Below are 24,833 nucleotides of genomic sequence, written 5' to 3'. Positions count from 1 at the left end.
TCTTATTTTCCCAGGTGTTTAATATAAACTAAGAGGACAAGAAGTAGGGCCGCATCTGTGGTTTAAATGTTCTAGGGAACTGTCTACAAATGCTCCTCAGCACTTTGGCTACAATTTATGAAAATCTGCCTCTGAACAACTGGGTGCCCAGGGTCACACTGCTTTAGTTGTAAGAACTGAATCCTGGTTTTCTCCCTGAGGCCATCTTTCTCCATACTTCATCACATTCTCTACATATAATTCAAACACTATTTTTTTAAGTTGCCTGTAATTTATTTCAGTATTTAACTTTAAAACTACCAAAATTTGGAAATAGTGATTTAACATTTGTAATTTTGATATTTATATACCCCTTTCCTCGTATTTCAAAAAAAGATGGCTGTTCTCTCCTCTGACTCTTCTTTGTGGGGGTATATGTATGTGTGTCTTTCTAAGGCTTTCCAGGCAAAAGAATCCCATCAACATGTCCAGTGTTCTGATTTTTACTAACTTACTTGCTTTGAATAAGTATGATGTTTCAAAGATTTAATTGGCTATTGGGTAATAAATAATAGGCAAGGCCTTCCAGAATAGGCCCCATATTTTATGACTTTTCAGTTACAGCCCTCAGCAGAATGCCCCGACACAGAAAGAATTCACTAAGTGTTTGTTTTCCATAGCACACGCGCCCATCTACCATCAGGACTCAGTGCTGACATGCACACGCAGAAAGATATTAATGCACATGCTTTTGTTAGGGGAGGTCACTCTCGCTTGGCCCGGAGCAGGCCCTGGAGAGGGGTGGCCTTTCTCGGAGCCGAACCCTGACCATTCCTGCCCGGTCCCCGACAGCAGCCGGGCCACAAGTCACATCCGGACCATGGCTCAGAAGGGGAAGACCCACCAGCTCCCCGGCAGAATCTGGACCGCAGTCTCCCCTTTACTGGATCTCTGCCCTGCACACCTGAGTCTGAGCTCTGATCCCAAGGACACTCGGAGCTTGAGCTAGTCCTCAGGCCCCACCGTGGGGAGGGAGGTGCTCAGATAAGGCTGTGTCCACCCTTTTATCTGACTGCTCAAAAAGAAAGCTCTGCTTGTCAAGCACTAACGTTTAAACCTCCAAAGCAGGAGGGGCTTTGTTTTATTCTTTTCTCTGCCAAGGCAGCACAGAATCGGGAAGAGGAAAGGGAAAACAGCCCCCAACTCGGCAGTCATGAAGTTGGTGCTTCCAGCCCCTGGCAGGTTCCACACCTTTCTGAGCCTCTCCCCTCTTTGTTTTCAGACGCCCACAAAGCCAGCTGAAGGCCCCGGGCAGACAGGGTGGGCCCTCGCTCTCTCTAACAATCCTAAAACAGATATGACAGCAATCTGAAGAACTTTCATCCCCAGTGCATGAAAGATCTGCCCTATTCCCAGGAATGGAAATCAGCGGTAGCTATCATGGTAGCTCACTAGATGAGTAATGATGTCGATCTGGCCGGACAACGGTAACCGTAGCAACTGTAACCTGCAATTCCTGCGGAACCGTTGTTGGATTTATTGTGGCAGGGGCCAAACAGGCCAAGAGTAAAATGAAGCAGGGAACTATGGTATCTGACACATCTAGTACCACACACTTTAATCATAGCTGGCAGAAATTAATTCAAGAGGAATTTTTGCAAGGGCTCCCCATGCAGTGTTCTGCTTTATTCTATACTACAAGGATTTTAAGTAACTAAACTGACATGAAGGAACTCTTTGGGGACTTAGAGGTTTTTTTTAAATATATAATTAGATTAAATAATGGTATATTTTTAATGTGGAAAAAAACCTCACTGACATTTTGTGCATCCTGTTGTATCTCTCAAAACACTTCAACATTTTGAAAACCCTAAGATAGTAAAAACAGCAACCTAGTTTTTTTTCCCCCTTCTAATAAAAGTTTTCCATTATCAAGAATGATTTCTGGGGTGTAACGTTAGCTCAATCAACTTACATGCAGAAAGTGACAGAGATTTAAGAAATGAAGCTTTCTTTATTAGACTTTCTATGCCTATCAAGTTATTTTTTGAAAGTTTCTCAAGGAAAAAAGCGCATTGTTTTTTCACACATACAACTACCATAGAGGGATCAATAATTTATATCAGAAAGATTAAAAAGTATGAGTTCTTATAGCTGTAATTACTTTGCAACTAAAAAGCTATGATCTTAGCCAAAAAAATCAAGGTTTAAAATATCTGTTTCGGTTAAGCCTTTATATTTAAAGATAGTTCCTATTGATGATACATAAAGTCCAAGTAGTGAATATCTAAGTACTAGAAAACGATGAACTCCATTTGCAAGGGGGGAGGGAGGTTTTCACGAAAAGAGTTGAAGAAAATTAAATGAGTGAATCACTTGGCTATATGTGACACCTGAGTCCTTTTTGTAGCGGTGGAGAGAAAAAGGCTTACAAAGAAGTGCTTTGAATATTTAAGTTTATGTTAGAAGACTGGGTAAATATAATAATACTCAAAAAAATAAACTAAAAACCACAAAACAAATATGTGTAACCCAAAAGGCTAACCACGGCACCGCCAAATGAAATTCCTCCCTAACAAGCCAGGGTTTGTAGTTGAAAACTCCACTTGAAAGTGTGAATTGCTCATGAGCAAATCAAATTTCAAATCATCTAATTACATGAAGGGGCACTTAACTGTGTTTATATGCTATGTACCTTGAATATAACCTACACCCCCGATATAATAGATATTTAATCAGAGTCTACCAAATGCAAGAACTCACAGGTACCAGATGAATCTAACAATCAATGATCAAATTGGAAAAAGTCTACCTAACTCTTGCAATCTGTGATGAAATGGTAACATAATGGCAATCTCGGTTACAATGATCTTCAGGTTACTTGGAAAATGATTTTCTCCCTTCAGAAGGAGACAATAAAAATAAGTGTGGGTGCTTTCTAGGGCTAGGGTGGGAGGTAAGGGAGGGTGTGGACTACCTAGTTGAGCTGAGAAAATTATGTACTGTCTCTTTTAAACTCCTCAACCTATTACTTTCCTTTACTTACACTTCCCATCTGTCAACAAGTGCTTGTAATTTTATTACACTGTCCTGTAGTTTATGCAGAGTTGGTATTATTTTACAGAGTTCTGTTAATGGACTGGATAAATGGTAATGCTATTTAAACTAGTCTCCTGCTCCAACAAACACAGCTGCAACTGTACTACTATTTCTGAGCAAACATCTTGACCTGAACATGTAGTGCTCTCTCAACCCGTCCAAAGAGAAATTGGAGCAGACAGCAAAGGGAAAGCATAGTTGGCCGCTGGCGGCAACCAACCATGTCTAATCATAATTCATATACAGTGTACCCTCTTTTTCTTTTATATTGCATTTAGGCTATGCAAAGAGCATATGGGCTTCTTCACCTGGCATCTCATTTACAGTTGGGACTCACTCAAATGGGTATCATTCTTCACAGAAGCTCAAACAAAGTTTACAGTGTGCTCCATCCAATTAGCTTTAAAAAAAATCAGCTAAACTTACAATAAAAGAATTGCAAACCTGGTCTCTGAAACATGTAAAATGGATTAACATTTTTAATTGATGAAATATTACAAAATTAAAACTATTAATCCAGAAGTAATTAAAGTATTATGCCAATTGACTGTATAAAACTATACATGAAAGAAATTAGCATTTGGACTTTTTGAGTCGGACAAAATTTTCCTAAATGACTCTCCTGGACAAGAGATTTCATGTATAAGTTTGCTTTTTATGTATCTATGTCTAATAAGCAGAGATACTTTCACAGATAACAGTTATCTTTAGCCAGAATAAAATAACACTACAGAAAAAGCTCTTTATCAGAGATTCTTTGATATTTACTGTCACTTCCCATCCTACTTGAAGAAATATGCATTTAAAAAAATAAAAAATATGAAGACAAATTCATAGGACTTTGGGCTACATTTTTCATAGCTTTAAATTTGAATTTCTGGAGAAGGAATCTTTGCACAGGTACTTCTGGGGCCTAGTCATTTCTCAAACACTTAATATAAAAATATGAATTGCTACTGCCTTTTTACTTTTTCTACTTCTAAGGATTATACTAAGCAGGAAACCCCTTTGATAAATTCTTGCTAATAATGAGGACAAACCGATTCTTAATGTGTATCACCCAGAAAACCTCATCTTTAAGATACCAAGTATCTTCTTATCACATAGAAAAAAGAAGTTTCCACTTTTCACCGTTATTTATGAAATGTACTACTAACAATTTAAATTATCTAAATTTTGCAAGACATAATTATCATTAAAGTTCAGAAACAGCTTTTGAAATGAGAATACTACAATTCCCAGTAATTTGGTCTCTAACTCAGATGTAAAATTCCAAGTTAAAAATTGCCAAGATATCTAAAATAATACTTAAGGAAATAATTTCATAAAATAGCAGTAATCCAGTCTTTCTTTCAATTATCATTTCTTCAACTACAACAATAATAGTAATAATAACTAGCATTTATATGACAAGTTAAGATTGACAAAGGGGTTTACATATATTTATCTCTTACTCCACAAACTTTATCTTCTCCAGTATTTAATGCAATTATATGTACATGATATGAATTATTTGTATAGTTGTTAAACGGTTTGATAAGATCTATCTCATTGTTACCACTCCAAACCATGCCCTTGTCTATGATGTTTCGTCTATTTGAAAATGCTTACCCATTCCTTCTTTTTGACCACTTCAATCCTGTACTTTCTTTATGGCCCAGTCTAGGTCCTACCTTCCTTCTCAGGAAAGAACTCCTGTAGACTTCAGTCTTTTCCTTTCATGTACTACACAAATTTCAACACTAATTTTAGATCAATAACCTATGTGAAATCATATGCTAACATTGAATCCAAGTGCAAATTAACTAGACATTAAGATAAATTTCCAAAATCTCTAAAGTCCCTAAAATTCTCAGCTGACAGGATATTTTATTCAAATCCACTTTTGCCTACCCTTTCTTCACAGATTTTATAAATATATTTGAATACAAAAAAAAGACTAAAGTCTTATTTATTTCTCAATGGTCTCTAACAAAGAGCTTCATACAAATAAAAGTTTATTTTCAAGAGTTTTTTTTCTCGACTAATTTAAAATAAGTCAACTTCATTTAAAAAATTAGTCAAATTGACCTGCAAAAGCATTTAGTTCTGAAGAGTCCAAAAAAGACTAACACTTTTAAATTTGTTTCACCATCTTTCCTAAACAGTAGCAAAAATGTCAGAATTTGGAATGAAGACAAGGAATTCCAGCTGGATATAACTTCTTTCTAAACCATAGGAACACAATGAATTAAGGCATATAGTACACATAGTAAAGAAGCAAGTTTGGCTGGGGAAGTAAACAAATGATTCAGCTCTCCTGCTTCTGGAATTGCTGAAGTAACCCTAAAACAGTGGGGTTACCTCTGCATATCTGCAAAGAAATTGTATGTTTGCCCGCTTGCTATTCATCCAAATGCTCCTCTGAAATCATGCCAAATATTGAAACATCCCATGAATTCCCAAAAGGTATTTTCACATTTGAAAGGAAAAATATTTCATTATTCATAATTCTAATACCTTGAATGAACTTTCCCCATATTCTTATGCTATCCTCCAATAACCAGAAAACTCATGTGTAAAATTCCAAGTGTTTTTTTTTTATATTGAGAGGGTTATTATTATTTCATCTTCAACAAAAGTCCTCTCATGTCTCAACTATGACATGGAAGTAACTCTCTGGAATCAAAGTTTTACTCAGCACAGTCTGTGTAGTGAACTAAACTGAAAAGGAATTGACCATAGGCCTAAAAGTGACTCTAGCTATTGTTTGAAGACCATCCTAAATAAATATGGAGGAACTTATCACTAAGTTAGCTGGAAGATAATGAATTTTTTTAGCCACAAGATTCCCTAATAACTCACAGAAAAGTACAACATTGGCACAGAGTATGTCCATACTGAAACAATAACAGATCAATTAACAACTCAGGTAATTATTTGGTAAAATAAACAAGCTGTCTAGGGAGAGCTAAAAATATTCTGCTTGATTCTCAAATTATGGGATATTCCCAAACAAATCCTTTCTTGCAGTTTGTGCTTTTAACAATTATTTAAATGCTGTAAAAATTCCAATCGTTTTCTCTAGTCATGCTCTTCTGAAATCATCTTTTAGTGTAGTCTATTAACACCATATAACATAATATAAATTTTTGATTAAGATCCATTTTCACATATATTAACATTTTATACCAACAAGGATCACTATTTGAGCACAGAATAATATCACCAAACCAAATTATGGACCCTCAACTATGAAAAATAATTTCACCAATCACTTTTTAAGCTTTCTATAATCCTTTCAAAATAACAAGCATGAACCTAAAACTTAGCTATCTTGTCAATCAGAGCTCAATTAAAAGCCTTCAAGAGACATAGGTGTTAAGGAAACTTCAACAGTAGATACATGACTAAATTTGTTCACTTGTATTATAACAAATAAACCATTGTAGGTTAACTTTAAAAATAATTGAAACCAATGAAGATAGGTCATATAACTCCCAAAGAAAGAAAAAACAAAGCAAACCTTAAAATGCAGAAACATATCAATGGACAGATTCCAAGAAAACAAAGTTAACAGCCTCAAAAAGTACATTTAATAAAATGCAAGGTACTACCCAAAGCAACAATAACTAACTGTGTCTACTCACAGCCTGTATAATTTCGAAGTCCCAAGAAACAGCAACTCAGGAAACAGCTGAAGGTTATTTTTGTTTAAACGCCTTTTGAGAAAAACAGAAAAACACAAATAAAAATAAAGCTCATATTACAGATAAGATATAACAATGAAACAGTGATTTTGTACTATTATTGTATTTTAAGAAAGACATGAAAGACCTTCAAGAAAATTAAGTATTATGTTATCATTAATTGTCATCTACTACAAGTTAAAAGTTTGATTCATCTTTTGTTGTGTAACTTCAAAACATGTTTCCATTATGCAAACATACAGTCAGTTTATATGAAGCAACCATTAGTGAGAACTAATTTTTAAAGCTTACAATCTCTGTCTATGGAAAAGAGCAGAGAAACAGGGGCTGCTCTACAGCAGATTCCCAACAAGGTCTCCCTAATGTAAGAATAAAAAGAAGAGCAAGAAGAAAATGAAGACAGAGGAGGCGGGGAAGGGCGAGGAGGGGAGAGGCAGGAGGAAGAAGAGGAAGGGAGAAAGAGAAGGAAAACAATGAATGGGGGTCAGGTGAAGCCCATTAACACCCACACAGTAACACTCTGAGCACTTAAAACAGGCCCAAATGGCCGATTCCGAAATGAGCAGCTCTCAGATTGAAGGCAGTGGAGTTCATATCACTAAATACTTTGTCATGAGGAATCCTGGCTCGTGGAACAGCCAAGGGGCACCCTAAGGAACCTGGGAAGAGGGAGCCTGGGAAGTCTCATTTAAAAACAAGCAGCTGGTTTTGTTGAGTTCTTGGCAAGGTCAAGGTCTAACATGTTTTGAGGGTAGAACGTTATGTGTAATATATAATTTTGTTTTATTCTGTGAATACTACACATGCTGGAAAAGTAAATTTATACTAAACAAGATTATTTACAAAGTTCTTTTTTCTGTAATAAAATAATGCACATCATTTTATGGAGCATATTTTGAAGACTATTCCCATAAGTAATATAAATCAAGTTTTTATTTCTGATTTTGATCCTCAACTCAAATCTATAGATTTTTGGTACTGAATGAAAAATATAATAAAATTGAAAAAATTTAAAAGAATTTGATCTGAAATATATTTTAAAACTTTTTCAAATACATTTAAATTCAGTTCCACTTAAGTTCTAATGCTATGAAATAATACAATTACTCCCAGTTCATCCACATATATTTGCAAAAGAATTGGAAAACCTTGACAAATTTTGTGAATTTCAAATCTTTAATTTAACATTTCATTAAAGAACACTGACTTCATTGATATACAAATATCTGCCAATGAAGTCAGTGTTCTTTTCTTAAATAAGGATAACTAAAAATTTTAAAAGGGAAGAGGAAAATTGAAATATCTAGAATATCTAGCTGAAATATCTAGAAAGTGAAGTATCTAGAAATCATCACATAAAGGAAGTGAAGAGGTTAACTTGAAAGGAGACTGACAGAACACAATCATAGTCTTCAATTATTTGGAAATTTGTCATCAAACAAGGACTAGACATGTCCCAAATAGCTCCAAATAACAGCAATAGTCCCAGTAGGAAGGGGGGAAAAAAAAGAAAGAAAATTTTAAAATAGCCTTGGAGGGCAATGATGCATCCAGCACTGGATGTATTCAAGAAAAAACAAGGTGATCATCTATCAAAAGTATTATAACAGAGTTTAAATAGCATAAGGTGGGAGATAGAAGGGTACTTTCCTCTTTTAGATTCTATGATGAAATAGAAAATAGTTATGATTTTCATTCTATTTTAACTTAACTACAAAATTAGAGTCACACACAGGAAAGATGCTAGATGCTTTTTAAGGTGTTTTTTGATGATGAAAAGCATAAAAGAAATTAGTGTGAGGGATGTGATCCAGTGAAGAGAACCTGAGTTCTAATCCCCACTTTGAAGTTTACTGCCTTTAGACCATGCAAATCACTTACCCTGTATGGGGCTCAATTTCCTCATCTAGATTATTCAAACTTAGTAGTTTCTGAGGTCCTTTTCAGATATTGATCTAATACAGAAGTTGTACAACAATTGATAATTCTGGATCTCATCTGTGTGTGTGTGTGTGTGTGTGTGTGTGTGTGTGTGTGTGTAGGACTTGACTCTGTAGCATCTAACAATTTTAAGCACAAAAGAGGAAACTTCCCTAATTTAGCAAGAAGCACAAAACTTCTGGGAGGAGCCCCCCTTTCATTTTTCTATCATTCAAGAATCCAGGGTGACCTCCATATCACACTGAGGCACTGTATAATTTATCTCTAATAAATCATTAAAGATATCCATGATTCTCCTCAAAACATGCAAATAATCACTAATATTAAGAAGAAACTTTCAAGGGAACTCAGAAAGAATCTTTTGTGTTTCTTCCTTATTTAGCAAAATTGTGTCCTAGAGACATGTAATCCATATAAAGATAACCCGAATAAGTTTCAAAGATGCACAGTCTTTCTTTCTGAGTCTCCCATTTCCTTTTCTCTGCCCCTCTTTGGCCACAAAGCAGCTTTTCCCCTCTACCTGCCCCACTCTCCTCCTCCTGCTAGTGTCTGGGAGCCCGCAGCTCCATTCCTTGAAGTTGAGAGATCCCAGTTTTCCCTCAGGTGGTCACTGGGATGGAATCAATCTGACAAATACAATTTATCTTGATGCTCACCCTTGAACCTTTTCAGGTTTCAGGAGGATTTACTTTTCCCAGAGACTTTTTTAGCCTGGATTCTTCTCTGACTGATAAAATGTTAGGGTGACTAAGGGAGGAATCTCAGGTGTTAGGAGCCCTGTGCATTATTCTAAGCATAAAGGCATAATTTAAAGAGGAGAGAAAATCTCGACGCCCTAAGAGACTTAGTTTTCCCATTCCAATTCCCTAACATGGAAGGCTCATTGGATCCCAGAATGAAGGAGAAAAGAGACAGCAGAGGTTTTCAGGGCCTTTTACAGCTTGAGTGACTTGTCCTCCATCACCAACTAAACATTATCCGAGGCAGAATTAGAACCCATCCCAGAGAGAAAGGAAATGGGAGATGTGAACATTAAAACGAGTTCTTCCACACTTGGGCAGCGGAGATTATAGTTACATTGCATTACTAAGCTTTGGTTTAAAAAAATCTTCCATGTCTTGCCTCAAGTTAAGTATTACACATTTCAGAATCAAGATTCGTCAGAAAACAAAACTCGGAACTGATAGGAGACAATGGGTGCCATGATACATACTCAATGACAAACATTGTTCTTTTGTCATATCGTGGATCTCCTTCTCTTGCCTGATTGAGCAAGTTTATAGGTATAAGCACCTAATACTCAGGTAAAACTGGAAAACTTGGTACTAAATATTTGGTAATGTGTAAAGTATTAACCATAGAGCCTAAAAGCAAGGGAGAACTAAGAAATGAAGAAAACATCATTTCAAGAACTAAAATATCTGTGAAATTGATCCTCATGAGATCCTACTTAACTATATTTTAAGGGTTCTGTGATTTCTTCTATTTACTTCATCCATTGGTACAAATGGCAACCCATTCATGATTTTTATCCTGTTCTCATCTAGGCCATGATCTCCAACAAATCTTCCACAGAGGAGTCTTCCAAGATGTGGTAGACCTTCCTCCATTTTGTTTTAACCTTCTGTAGGTACCCAAATGTGCACTTAGTCTATCAATTTACTCTCCCCTCACCAATTCTCCATTTCTTATACACACAAAAAATACTCTATAGAGCTAGCAGGCTTCTGTCCATTGCCTTTTGGAACCTAATGCAACTTTGATTCTTCAGAGACAATTGAGGATATGGAATCAAGAAGATCTGAATTGAAATTTTGTCTCAGACACCCAGGAGCCATATGAGCCAGGGCTAGTCATTTAATCTCCGGCAGCTCACTTTTTCTTTATCTGTTAAATGGGAATAATGATAATAGCACCCGCCTCCCCTGGTTGCTGTAAGAAATAGAATGACTTTGTATTTTTAAAGCAAGTACTCTACAAAACTCAAAGAATTATAGAAATATTAGCTATTATTATTAATCAACAAAGCAATCCATGATCAAACATATAACATGAGAATGTTTTTGTTCTATTTTTGTTGTTTTTAATGAGGAGCAACTTAGTATCATTGAAAACACTGTATAATTTCCCAAATGTAATCCAACATATATCTTGATATTTTTCAATTCTGGGGACAATTGCTCTTTATTAGTATTGATATATTCAATACTGAGTATATAAATTTGGATGGACACAACTTCTTTCAAAATCTGCAAAACAAGTATATTTTTATCAGTTTTTCTCTCTCTCAATTATTCATTTAATCTCTCTTAAGTTATTATATATATGTACATATATACATATACATATAATATATATATATATATGGTGGCTTTAAAATGGTATTATTAACCATACATTCATTGACCTTCCAGCACCATCCAACATTTCTGCCTGATGGAATTTTGGATCTCTTGTAGGAAATCTGATTTGAAGTTTGAAGCAATAGGTACAATATCATGGATGAAAAGGAGCATCAGATGGATCTCCTTATCTATATGTAATCTCTCTGTCTTTTGGTTCTTAGGTCTTTGGGTCTTCACAAATTCCTCATTTTCATCCTCACTTGATAACTAATAATCAAACACAGTCATCTCTGTATATTAAATATAGATACATTCAAATATACACACAAATGTGCGTGTGTATATATATATGAGACCCATTTTGATCTACTTCATCAAATAATTTTTATGTGACCAATGAACACTGAAACATAATGGCATTTTGTATTCTTGGCTACTTCTGGTCAATCGTTTCTAAAGATGTAGACAGTGGTAGAGAATCCCTTGTGAAATCCCATATCCATCAAGGATATTCTGAACATGGGCACAGAACACGCCCATAAAGAGTAAAAAGCAGACTTGGGGGATCAATAACTTTGGATGTTCTCTTGATTGCTTGTAGTTTTCCCTTCCCTTTTGATATTTTCTATTCCCTGATGTTCATTTAAAAAAAAATCCCCCCAGGCTTTCAAGATAGTGAATATTTTAGTAGCCAAGCCCTAGCCTGACAACAAAACTACATTATCTATAACAGTAAATACATCTCCGCTGAATCCCAGGCAGGACTGTGCCCAAAGAGCCCTGCACTCTAAATGAATCGATGAAGTTTTAAATGGCACTGACTGCCACAGAACAATGAACCGGCCCAGGATGAGCAGAGGGCACCAGTAAGGGGGTGTAGCTAACAAATAGAACCTACAGGAGCTCCATTTAATCAAACCAGGTGGGTCAATTATCCATTGTTGAGAGCACTCGCATTCGATGATGCGGGAGGCAGGATGGACAAAGATGGAGAATGACATGGCCCTTCAGTAAATGGCCTGGAGTCGCATCCCCATGCACGGCATTTCCCTCCCACTCCCTGAGCATCCTGCCATGTCATGCACATGACTGAGCTCCTGGGTTATCCAGAGTGGCTGCAATCTGCATTTTCTAGCTCTTGCTCCCCCTCAAGGAAGGAAGGAAACGCTCTGCCTGGTCCAAAAGGAGAAATGAGGAAACGCTAATAATTTCTTGATCTTCACTGTGCCATGCCTGAGTGTTACTCACTGGGAGAGACCTTCCTGAGCAGCCTCCTAGATGCTGACTCTTGGTCTTTTAACCGTCCCTTGCCAACTACTCCTGCCACTTAGACATGCATATTCCAATGGCTTCTAACACATATTTCCTTCCTGACCTCACCCTTGCTTGAAACACACAATTAAAACAATTATTACACTCCCACAATTCATATTTTTCACTTCTTTTTTAAGATAACTGATATGAAAAAAGCCGCTTTCACTACTTTATTTTCCCTAGCCATTTTAATGACTGCTTGATTATTATTAGGCATTTTAAAGTCTAACAATGTTAAGAAATATCCATAAGCATTTCTGAGCAAGTCAGGCTTGGATAAAGTTTATCTCTTTAGCACTGGATGGAGAACAAGGGTGGAGAAGTTTTTTAAAAAAGTTTTAATTTTATTTATTTTCTTTCTTGGTCCAGACTTATGACTTCATTAGGGTGGGGAACTGCTGATACTGAAATTAATCCCACTGATGTAGATCAGCAAGTAACATTTTTAAGACTAAATGGGTATAAGAGTCCTAGAGAGATGATCCAGACTTTGAAATGTTAAATAACTTGTTCATAGGTGATAGTCAGCAGGTGAGCTCAGACTTTCCTGACTCCAAGGCTAACTCTACCTGCTATAGCTATAGTATATCACTTATTTTCTTTTCTTCTCTAATGTGCCCCAATCATGGTCAATCTATTTGGGTTCTTGTTCTTCCTTCTTCCTTTGTCAAGAAAAGAAATGCAACCTTGAAAACTATATTCACTTTCTAATGATCACATACTACTTCAAAGGGAAAAAAAAAGAATAAAAATCTTATGCATATATAACTCTATCTAAGGGTCAAATTTTACTTTTTTAGTAACTTAACTTATAGAAAATTCTGAAGAACTTTCAAGAGCTACAATTCTTATGAAACAGCATGGGGAGATAGTCAATGAAGTGCATATAATTTTAGATCATATTTCGCCCAACAAGAAAAGTTGATTTTTCCTGGCCTGGAAGGTAATCTCATTGATTCAGTGAAGTCTGACACCTAATTTTCTCTCTGAAGGTTGAAAACTTTTGCTTACCTAGAATCATCATCATCATGATGATTGTGTGTGTTTGGGTATAAGTGCACAGCCTCCTGCCTGCTGTGCCAGCACTGACTAAATGTGCTACAAAGAGAAGACCCTTATTTCACTGTTCTCTACTTACCAGGTAGGTTTTTGAGTGAGCCTTATACACAGATTGCTCCATGTACACAGCTTTCTCCTACAAAGGCTACAGCTCTTTCACTTTAGGTTAGCAATATTTATGCCAGAGTTGCTCAGCAAAAAAAGAAAAAAGGAAGAGGAAATGCTATATATAAAATATAGTAAAACTAAAATAAAAGCAAGCAGAAAAGTTCCCCAATGGTTTTTTTTAAGTTGAGAAACTAAGTCAAGAGAGTAGAATTGAAACAACAGTATTTTTAATCTAAAGCTACTCCCACTTAGTGAAACATACACTCAGACATATAACATTAAACAATCTCTGCCTCTCCACATATATTGTAACAGTGCAAACTCAACTACTTGTTTCAGAGTAAGTATAAAAGAGAGCATCCAGCAAACACTGGATCCTCACAAAGGATGAGCACAAAACAGATGTGGGAAAAATAAACAGCCTTGCTGCTTTAGAATTTATAAAAGGTCTGCAAAAAGCAAACAGGCCTTCTCACCACAATTTAACTTGTAGGCCCATAAAAGGGTCCCACGAGAAACTCTCATCGATGAATAAAATATACTACTTAAAGTAACATGGAGGACGGATGAGCTTTAGAGGCCCACAAGTCAGCCAGAAGAAAGGAGCTTTTTAGGTTACTGCAATATAGTTCAGACTTCCATGGTGAAAATTGTTCCCATATCCCATAAGTGTCAAAGTGGAGATATGCAGGTGATGATCACCAGGGCTTTCGCCTGCCATCTTCCACAGTTGTGCCATTATTTGAGGGCTAACTAATTTGTTAAAGAAGCCCCTTTAAAAATGGCGAGTCATTTTAAGACCCAGATGTGCAGGTGTGCAAGCACAATTCTTTGTAGACAGAATTTGCACCGGATTTTTTTGTTTGTTTGCAAGGAGATTAACATTCTGAGCTTTTGATTCTTGCTCCAAGAACATGAAAGTGTTCTGTGAGGTGATGGAAGATCAGCTCTGAGAAGAGGGATTCTCCAGATCCTTGGTGAACAAGGAGGAATTGGTGTTCTCCCTCAGACCTGTTCCACAGCATACTCTTCCCCTGAGCTCACCAAATACCCCGAATTGCTTTCAACAAAAAAATCAAGAAAGAAGTAGTTATTTATGTTCTGCACTTTGAGTCATCAGGCATGGGAAAAAGAGTGCATATAGTTAGAATCTTTTTTAATGCCATTTTTCAAAAAAAAAAAAATGGCATGTTTAGTGCCTATTACCTTGTACATTATGCTATGTATGTTTATTTAGATTTTTAAGGTAAAAGTGAGTTTATGTGTCATCTTAAGAAACACTTTAAAATGCAACACCAGTTTCTTAGATTACATAATTATTTCTAGTAGATATCTATAAAAATTCTCAGGATTCTCTTTCTAAGCAAAAAAAAAAAAAATCATTTAAAAGTCAAAAACTTGTAAATAGCAAAAATGAAGCTGTGAAACCTGGAGATTTTATATTAGGTATATTTATATCAACATCATCTATCAATAAGTTATCTTTTACAAAATACCTAGAAAGATGTAGCCCTTATTAATACACATTTTAATTCTTTTTAAAGAGTATATATTGGTAGCAATTTAAGCCCATCAAAGTCTAGTATTAATGATTTTTCCATAACATGATATCAATTTTTACTCATGTGACCCAGTAATACACATTTCATATTTGTCATAGGAATGAATGAAAAAAAAAATCATGGAGTTGTCAAAAAAAAAAAGATAATTCTAAAAATTCTCAAAACTTTCCCATACTCTTTGCTGTTATTGGAGAATTTTCTGTTCTACTCAATTGGAAATAGAAAACCTAATTTTCAGTACCAAGAAACAGAAGGGGATAGAAACCTCTTAAAAGAGTATGAAATAAAACTCACTACATGACTATACTAAAATCTACCCCGTTAAGTCACAAATGAAAAACACTGCATTTCTAGTGAAGTACAGTGTGACTAGAGAGAATATTTTTTGATCAATAAAGAGCATAAGCTGTAAAATTAAAAAGGTCTCATACTTTTTCATTAAAAATTAATTCAGATTAAAAAGTTATTTTCAGTTCTTATGTGAGTTTTAAGAAACACAAATTCACACTTACCCCCTGCCAAAAAAAAATGCCCTTATTTTTAATGTTTTAGGAAATTTCCCTCCCCAATTTATTCTTAAGTTAATAATATGAGGTTTCATCTAATCATATAAATATATTTGATTGTTTTTAAGCATTTTGACTAAACAACATGAGATCTACTAATATAATCCACATGTGGCATCTATTTAAGGTTTTATTCTAATGTCAAATAAGCAGGTTATTATAATCATTGGTTACATTCCATTTTCTGAAAATTTTACTACAATAATTGGTCTGTAAGCATAAAAGATTGTATTGGAGTCAGAAAGATCTGAATTTAAATCTAGTCTTAGGCCCTTACTATCTATGTGACCCCGGACAAGTTAATGAACTTCTGTCTGCCTCCCTTTCTTCATCTATAAATAGGGATGATTATAATATCTCCTTTCCTAGGTTGTTATAAGGACAAAAAGAGGTAACATCAATAAAACTCTCTATAAACTTTAAAGCACTGTGTAAGTACTACTTGCTATTATTTTTCTTATTAGACTATTAGAGCACCCAGTGACATGGATATTTGTTATGCAGGAAAATTACACCTTTTTCATAACTCCCTATATTAATGGTAAACCTTTGCCCCCTGATTCTGGATAGATACTAATAAAATATTAAACCTCATCCTGCTATTCACCCCAAATTTTACTGAAATTCTTCCATTTTTGTTGTCCCTTCTCAATGAGAAAACACACCAGAGATTTACATTGACACCTCATTTCAATTACAGATACTGTCACTTCCAAAAATAATAGGAAAAAAGTAACCAAATACTAGGTAAAACCCCCATCCCCACAAAATCCCTTAAATCATGTGTTGCTTCCTTTCTGTTTTTCTATTTTTCTCCCTGGAAAAAGTTGTAACTAAGGCAACAAAAATTATGAGCAAAAACGAAAAAAAAACATTTTAAAATACATGTAAGAAGGATTCATTTATAGTTATTATTTTTTCCCGTCTATTTGTAAAAATGAAGACAATTTGAGAGTGAATACTTTATACAAACACCTTTACTGTTTTTATTTAAATCTGTTCTTCAAACATTGACAATCAAACAAGTCACTGCACTATTTAAACATATGAATGATAATTACAATGTAAAATTGGTCATAATTATAGTAACCAAAGCTTAATCTGTGGAAAATGAATGTTACAAATTAGAAAATTCACCTTAAGATTTTTAGAAAAGATACAAGATCATGTAATAATTGCAATTAACTCATTATACTATTTTTCAAGATTTCATTTAAATCTTTCAAGCTTGTCTCTAAAGAACAATTTTTAAAAGCTCCTGGCTCCAAATGAAACATTAAATTGAATAGGAGAGATTGTGCTCACAGGGCTGTTGGACTCTTTGTTGAACATAGAAACTCCTGCATTAAACCCAAAATGGTTGGTTTCAAAGGAGCTTACATAGTTTGGAGAAATGTGTGCATTCACAAACTACTATTTCGCATACAAAAAGAGAAATATTTGAAAAGTGTATCCACAAGTTTCCTAAGAAATGGTTTTGAATTCCAGAGTCCCAAGGAGATGAATTGGCTGTCAGATAACAATGTGCCTCCATCAGATGGACTTGGCAGTTGTAAACAAAAGGAATTTTCTCAGCTTTTCCTCACAAATATGAAATATTTGCTCTTAGCCAACAGCTGGGGTGATTTAAAGAGGTCCTGCATATATATTAGTTTTCATTCAAAATTACAAATCCTCCTCCCACTCTGAAACATCTGACTGAGTCTTAGTATAATGGAAAATTGTTCTGGGATGAAGTGAAATTCCCAAGAGGAAAAAAAAAAGTTTAAAAAAATGGACCTACTTACAACCCTAATCAAATTTCAGGTCATGAGGAAATCAACTAATTATTATTATTATTATTATTTTTAGAAAAAGGCAGTTAAAATGATTAAATCACACAACTTCTCCTTGTAAAAGAATAGGAAAAAGATTCAACTTATGCATGCTGTTGTATTGATTTGTCTAGATTTTAAAATGTAAAATAACAAAAACAAGGTGTACCAAGTTAAAGCATGAAGATTTTACCAGCACTTTTAAATCTTTTTTAATCTGGAGTCTGAATTTAAATTAATTCAGTGTCATAAGCAACTATTAAAATGATTGAATCCAAAACACTACCCATTGCAAAGGAAAATGATTACTTATTTTAAATAAATCCTTAAAGTTAAATACAGATAGAAAATATTTTAAAAGAAGAGAATGGATCGAAAACGATTTTGGGTGACCAGTGATGATTGATCTAGAACCATATATTCTAGAAATCTTTAATCAGGGACACAGGAACATTCTGTAAGTAATAACTAGAGTTACTTGTGAAGTGAATTAACTATTATTTTTCTGAAAATCAGCTTCAGGTAGTAATCATTAAATTAATTTCAAACTATACAAATATACTTCAAAATATATTTCATAAAATATTATGAATTTTTAGATATAAAAATGCATAATGTGCCAAAATAGATATTTTTTCTGTTTTACTAAATTCAGGAAAAAATCTATAAGTTTACCAACACTTTTTAAATGACAAAATTATTCATTTTCACTTTAGGGTAATAATGGGAATATAACATTTGTCTTTGGGCCCCCCAGTGAACTTGAATGTGTACTAGTATCTTATGTAAATAACATGTCTTACTCCTCCCACCCAGGAACTTTTTACATGAACCCATTCATGTTGATTCAGTAAGAAGTTTCTGTTCATGTTTCCAACTATTTGAAATTACTTTCCTGTCAAAGCAGAAGTATTGAAATGGCATTTTTTTTTTAAATTCAAAGCTCAAGTTCCCAATTTGGGAACTGATGACATCATTTCCAAATGGAAAAAGAATAAATATATCCTTTCATTCTAAAAAAGTAATGTATAGAATACTAAAGCTAAAGATCTAGTCAGTTAGGCATGTGACCAAGTATCCATAAATATTAAGAAATGTTCTCTATATTATACTCAAAGTATATTTATCTAGATATTATAAATATATGAACGTGGTGCTTTATCATATTAAAGCCTGAATTCTGTTTTTGGTCTACTTGTCATAAAATTACTTAAAATTTAGTACTCAAGCACAAGAGATTTCATTTACATTTCTACTTATATAATTTTTTTTTGCCCTTTCCCACCAACTAGGAATATCAAAAGCTGAATAAGAGTATAAGAAAATTATAAAGATGGACTCTCTGATATTTTATTTGAAAAGTTAATTTTCACAGGAAAAAAAAACTTTAGGAGAAAGCAGGAATTTATAATCTATAATTCAATTAATGGGAATACAAAATGTATCAAACTGACATGTAAGATAATGATGAAGAATTTTTTTTTAATTCCTGTACCATGTTTTCATCAACTATGATGAGAAGAAAAACGTAAATTTCCATCCTAGGGTAGACAAGTATTATGAAATATTGTGGACAATAACAGGAAAATATAAATACATCTGACTATTGAAAATAGGACTATGCACCTCCAAGTCAATATCCTTCTTAAGAAAATCAGTCTCTATTTTGAATATTTCTGTTTATTAAATAATACTTATTCAAAATCTTCACCTATTGTCTAGTTATCTTAAAAATAGTATATTCTGCTCCCTTTAGGATAAACAGTCCAGAAGTCAGAGACTGAAGTCTTTACAGAGTGCTTTGGATCCAAATCAAGTAAAAAAGAAAGAATATCAAGTTATAGTGTCATTAATGTAAAATTGAAAGTACTTACAGTCTCTCCAGTTCCTTAAGATCTTGAAATGCTCCTCTTTCAATAGTACTAATCCTGTTCTCCATAAGCTGACTGAAAGATATAAAAAAATGTAAATTTTTATTTAAATTCCACTAGGAATTCTCAAAGCTATATTTTAAGCAACTAGTAGTTTACAATCTTCTTGCTTTTATTTACTTAGTTTTAAGACCTACAGGCTAGCTTAATAATGGCACTTAGGAAGGAGGGTCTAAAACAAGAGAAACACATACAAATTTCAGGGAAAATACTAATGACAGTTTCTATTGGTCAAAATCTCCTCAGTTCAAATACTCAAGCTTCTTTTATGAATAATGTTTGTCCTAAAGAACAACAAATCAAAATACTGTCTTGTGATTGCTGTGTGGCGACATATAGATACATACAAGCAAAGATATGTTTATATACATTTGTGTATGGATAAGTATACATATGTGAATGTGTACACACACGTAAATATGTATGTATTCTGTTTCCTTAACTAAAAAATCAACATACAGATACCACAATTCTTAGTTCACAGTTTAACTTTAGCATATGCATAAATATGGTAAAAGTCTGTCTCTTAAAACATGAACACTGAAAATAGTTACATATTTAAGAAGAGTATATAATCAAAATAATGTAAATAGCTATAATTCTTCTGTGGGTAAGAACAATCTTGTGTTACATAAATCTGCAATTACTGTTCACTCATAACCAATAAGCCCAGTGGATAAGAGAAGTATTCACTCTTCTACATTTTATCTTCAAAGTCACTTTTCACCAAATTTCATAAATATTACTGCTGGAGCAGCTAAAGACTAATAGGAACTCTTAAGGTTATTTCCTTAATACTGAGAGAGAATTATGTTTTTATTGAAGAGATTAAAAAGTGACTGTTTTCAAGTTGAGGAACAAAGTACATACCAGCATTTCTTCTATTGCCAAAATCTATATACTTGAGGAGATTCCATGGAATCCTAAACTTCATAAACTGCAGTCACAAATTATTTTCTCTCTGGTTCATTAAGAACCCAAGATTTGCCTATCCTGGGTAAATATTCATAATGAGAAATTATACTTCACTCTTCCATAGTGATCTTCCAACGTTTATAACAATATCTTGAAATTGTATTGTTTACATGATAGCAAAAAAGGAAATGATAGAAAAGCAACATAACTCTCTTGAAGTTTGTTTGTGGCATTGAGAAGGCTTTTAAAGGCTGCCACAAAATATATACTCCAAAAGCAAATCTTCACAAGTTATCAAACTCACACTTACAGGACTCTGAGGTGTCTAAGACCAGCAAAATCAGTCTTTGTGATTCTTGTGATGTTATTTCCATTCAAATCCCTAAGAGAAATAAGAGCAGTGAGATCAAAATGCAATTTTCTTTTACTTCATTTTAGCTTTAATTCTCCCCCCCAAAAAAGCAAGGATTTTCATGTTTATCAATGCCAATTCTGTTTATTTTAAAAACTAATTGGGGGAAGAAGTAACCTGGAAAGAATTTGGCAAGTATTTTCTAACTTTTTAATGAGAAGAATTTATCAAGTGAATTGATTTTGATTCGACTGTGACATGAAGTATAATTGATATCACTCAAGTAATACTCTTTGTCCCAAAGTTCTTCTCATACCTTTAAATAGTTTTTCAAAGTAATTTTCGTGCTTAAATCAAAACCATAATATAACTTTGTTAATGTTAGCCATCTCCTAAGAAAGTTTCTTCAAGAAGTCAAAACAGTAATGTGTTCTAACAGACCTCGGAGAGCTTTAAAAATACATTAAAAAAGCACAAGCACCTGGTGGCAAAAACTTCCCTGGGCAAGTCCAAGAAAGTGCCATCAAAAGGAATGAACTTCAAAGATTTGCATTTACAAGCATTTACCTTCCAACAATCCTATGTTTGTATGAAAACTAAACTCTTCATTTGCAGCCCAAGGAACCCCACTGTGACTGTAAAGTGAAAACTCCTTGCAGAGGCAATAATGGAAATAGGATTCAGGCCCTGACATTTTTGTTCGGTTTTCAGCACCGCTTTTCCTTCTGGAGTTACAAGCTCCTTTTCTGGAATCTTAGGTCAAAATCTAAACTTTCCCTGGTTCCAATCACTGCAAGGAGAGCCAGGCTTTGCCAGGCTGTGAATGTGCTGCTTGATAGAAGAAAACCCCATTGCAGTGAGCCCTACCTCTGACTTGGTTCTGTCTGTACGAAGTGTAAGCCTGCCAATCCCAGTCTTTTAAGTCTGGCTGGGTCCCACTTTACCCTTTCCTTCCCTCTCCCCCCCCCCCCAAACCAAAGCCCGGCGCCTCCTTGGGATTTTTCCTACCAGTGCAGTCCCTTTTGGGTGAGTAAGACATGTTTGTCCTGAAATCTTTGAGCTCTTCTGAGCAGCATGAAATGGCAAGGGCTAAAGAAAGACTCCTGAGTCTGCTCGCTTTCCTCCTCCTCCTTCGCCCTTCCCCTCTCGTTGCCCACAAAGTTAGCCGGGGACTGTCTGCCCAGCCCTGGCAGTCTTTGGGGGCTGTGGACCCAGCTGGCGCTTTAACACGAAACCCACAGGGACAAATTGGGAGGATCGCGGACGGACGAGATCCGAAATCAGGACCCAACTTGCCCAGATAACCGAAGCCTGGGAACGTCGTGTGGAGGGGTTTGGGAAGGAGATGGCCAGTCCTGGGGGAAGCCATTTCCAAAGGAGAAGGGGGGAGGGGAGGCCAAAATTTGGCATCTCTGCTTGGGTGAATCGGAAAATAATGTGTGATTCGTGAGAAAAATCGTTCCTATGCAGGGAAAAAACATGGGGTCCTGTGCATTGCAGACATCCTGGCAAGTGCTGGAAAACGCTGCCCATTTCTGCGTGTCATAAAAGAGATTTGGGGAAAAGATAAACAGTTGTAAATGCCAATTTCCCATCTGCTCCCCGAACACAGAGCACCGAAGGCGAGCGTGGGGCAATTACTTGCATAATTCAGGTAATTCTCTCCACCGCCGCCACCACCACCATCCCCGAAGCCCAGAGTTTGGCCTGGAAAAAATAATAATGTGACAAAAAAGAGGATGGGGGATGGGGGGAGAAGGGGGAGCGGCGCCTAATTGCTTATTACAGATAATTGCCTCAATTCTGCACTTGGCTGAACCAGGGCAGACCCAGACGCTGATCTCGTGGACCAGGGTTTCTGGCTGGATTTCTTTATTACAGCCTTGGAGGGTTCGGAAGGAGGGAGAAGCCGGGGAGGGACGGCTGCAGAAAACCCGAACTGCCACTTGAAAGGGAGGGCGAAGGCAGGGGAGGGGGAGGGAGGCAGGTCGGGAAGGAGCGGGCAGCCTGGAGCGGGGGAGGCCACCGCTTGCCTGCCACCCGAACTTCCAATCCGCCTCAGCTTTCTCCGGGCTGCAAACTTCGGGGAGCCACGAGGCGACCGCCCCCCCAATTGGCCGGCGACCTTTCCAGGTCGAGCCTGCGGGCCCAGCGCGCCCGAGCCCGGCGGCACCTTCCTCCCGGACCTGAGCAGGACCCGCAGGGGAGGGGTGGGCGGCGAGGGGGGATTACTTTCTCCCGATCCGAGACTTTCCGCCTTTCCCTGCTCGCGTCCTTTGATAAGCAGCCGAGCGAGCGAGACCAGCGAGCTCCTTACTCCCTTATGATCCCTCCCTCCTCTTTCTAGTGGGAAACACAAAGCGGGGGCTCAGGTTTTAACTTCTTTCACGTCGCCTAACATTACGCTGCGCCAGCCCGCCAGGAGAACAGCAGCAGGCGGACCGGGGGGCAAACGCGGGTGTCAACAACAACACGGCCACGGGAGTTGGTGGGAAAATGTCACGTTTCCCTTCCCGAGTCCCCCCCCCCCGCCCCCGCCCGCGGGCCAGCCCGGGATTCAAAGTAGGAGGGAGAAGGTAGTGGAGGGAGGGGAGCGAAGCCAGCCTATTCCGTATCCCGTAACCCCCAGCCAGCTCCCTTTTCCAGGGCTATCCTCGTGGCCTGCGCCCCCTCTTCCTTCCCCATCCTTGAGGAGGGAAGGCGGGGTTGGGGTGGGCAGGAAAGGGGCGATGCCAGTGAGTGGAGGGGCGCGTTTTCTCCTGTGCAATCCCTTCTCCTGCATCATGCCCGAGAACTCCGAAGAACTGACCTTGGACAAACCAAGGAACCGCCCCGGGCCTCAGTTTCCTCATCTGTAATAAAGGGGGGGATTCCCCCCACCCCCAGTTCTGCCCCTACTGTGTGCTACGCTGGGACTGTCTGGCTTCAGCCCCCGGGGAGGGTGCGGGGGAGGGGGGGATGTGATCGGGAGATGGCGGGGCCGGGGGAGTGGGAAGGGGCGCGCTACTCACAGCCTCTCGGTGTTGCGAGGGATATTCCTGGGCACGCTGCGCAGCGCCAGCCCGTGACAGTCCACGGTGCTCCCGGAGCAGGAGCATTGCGCCGGGCACGACTGCGGCGCCACCTTGCTCAGAACCAGCAGCACTAATGCCAACGTCAGGGAGCCGAAGCCACACATCTTCGTCCTCCGCTCTCGCCTCGGGCCAAGGCCCCCCGGGTCCCCGGCACCAATCCCCAAAGCCGGAGCTGCAGGTTCCAAGCGCCGAGCCAGGCGACAGTTTCCCCCAAAGGAAAAAATGGGATAGCGATAAAAAGGAGGCTCGGAGCACCGCAGCTCGCACACGCGCCTCCCACCCCCTGCTTTCTCCAGCCTCCTGCTGGCGGGCGCGACTTCGGGAAGTTTCGGGCTGCTGAGATCCCCACGCAGGACAGTGGCCGGCCGCGCGGGGCACCGGGGCCAGCTGTGAGTCCGGAGGCTTCTCGAGGCCCCTCTGGCCGAGGATCCACTTGGCGGTAAAAGCAGCCTCGCTTCCTCGTTGTCCTTCAGATGCTGCCGGACGAGGCTGTGTGTGTGTGTGTGTGTGTGTGTGTCTTATCTGTGCACACACGCTCACCTCCTCCAAATCAGAGGCTCTCTCCCCTTCTCGATTTCTGGCGGCGTGTTTTTGAAAGACAGGAAAGGTATGGGGAAGTGGGGAGGGGGAGAACAGGGAGACGGACAGAGGTCAGCTCGGACGGGGGGGGGAGAGCCAAAATGCCCCCGCCCCCGAAAGAAACTCGAGTCCTCCGAGCTAGCAGCCGCCCGATCCGCGTTCGCCCACAACTGCACGCTTCCTGCGAAACTGCATTGCGCCCAGCGGCGGCCGCGGAGCAGCGCACGAGCAGCCGGGGGATGGCGGGGCCGGGCGCCCGGGCTCCGCAGCTCGCCTCTCGCGCCCTCCTCTCCCTCCCCGCACCCGCAGGAGCCGCGGCGGCCGCGCCGAGCGCAGCGGTCAGTCTCGGCGGCCGAGGAGGGCGCTTGGCAAAACGCACAGGCACTTCTGGGAAGAGCTGGCTCCGCAACCCCCTCCCCCAAAGCTCTTCAAGCCCGGGTCTCGAGGCCAGGGGAATTGTCAAACGAGAAGCCCACAGGAAGCGCGAGGCATTTCCCCGAGGCAGG

The 24,833-nt window shown here is 38.0% G+C and overlaps 1 protein-coding gene across 2 annotated transcripts in view; it reads right to left on the bottom strand.

Moving 5' to 3' along the window:
• Window positions 1–23,967, bottom strand: part of SLIT2 (slit guidance ligand 2) — a 335,837-nt gene extending 311,870 nt beyond the window's left edge. The window contains exons 1-4 of one of the 2 annotated variants that reach the window (XM_051967476.1): window positions 23,686–23,967; window positions 20,633–20,704; window positions 19,351–19,422; window positions 6,708–6,779 (exon numbers count right to left, since the gene is read on the bottom strand). In XM_051967476.1, coding sequence (XP_051823436.1) covers window positions 6,708–6,779; window positions 19,351–19,422; window positions 20,633–20,704; window positions 23,686–23,852 — 383 coding nt within the window. In that variant the 5' untranslated portion in view covers window positions 23,853–23,967. The remainder of the gene's footprint in view (window positions 1–6,707; window positions 6,780–19,350; window positions 19,423–20,632; window positions 20,705–23,685) is intronic. The other variant, XM_051967477.1, reaches the window with a different exon arrangement.
• Between the last annotated feature and the right edge of the window lie 866 nt (window positions 23,968–24,833).

Source organism: Antechinus flavipes, chromosome 6 (assembly GCF_016432865.1).
Source record: "Antechinus flavipes isolate AdamAnt ecotype Samford, QLD, Australia chromosome 6, AdamAnt_v2, whole genome shotgun sequence".
Lineage (NCBI taxonomy): Eukaryota > Metazoa > Chordata > Mammalia > Dasyuromorphia > Dasyuridae > Antechinus > Antechinus flavipes.
The sequence above is the reverse complement of the archived record's forward strand: the minus strand, read 5'-3'. Positions and strand labels throughout refer to the sequence as shown.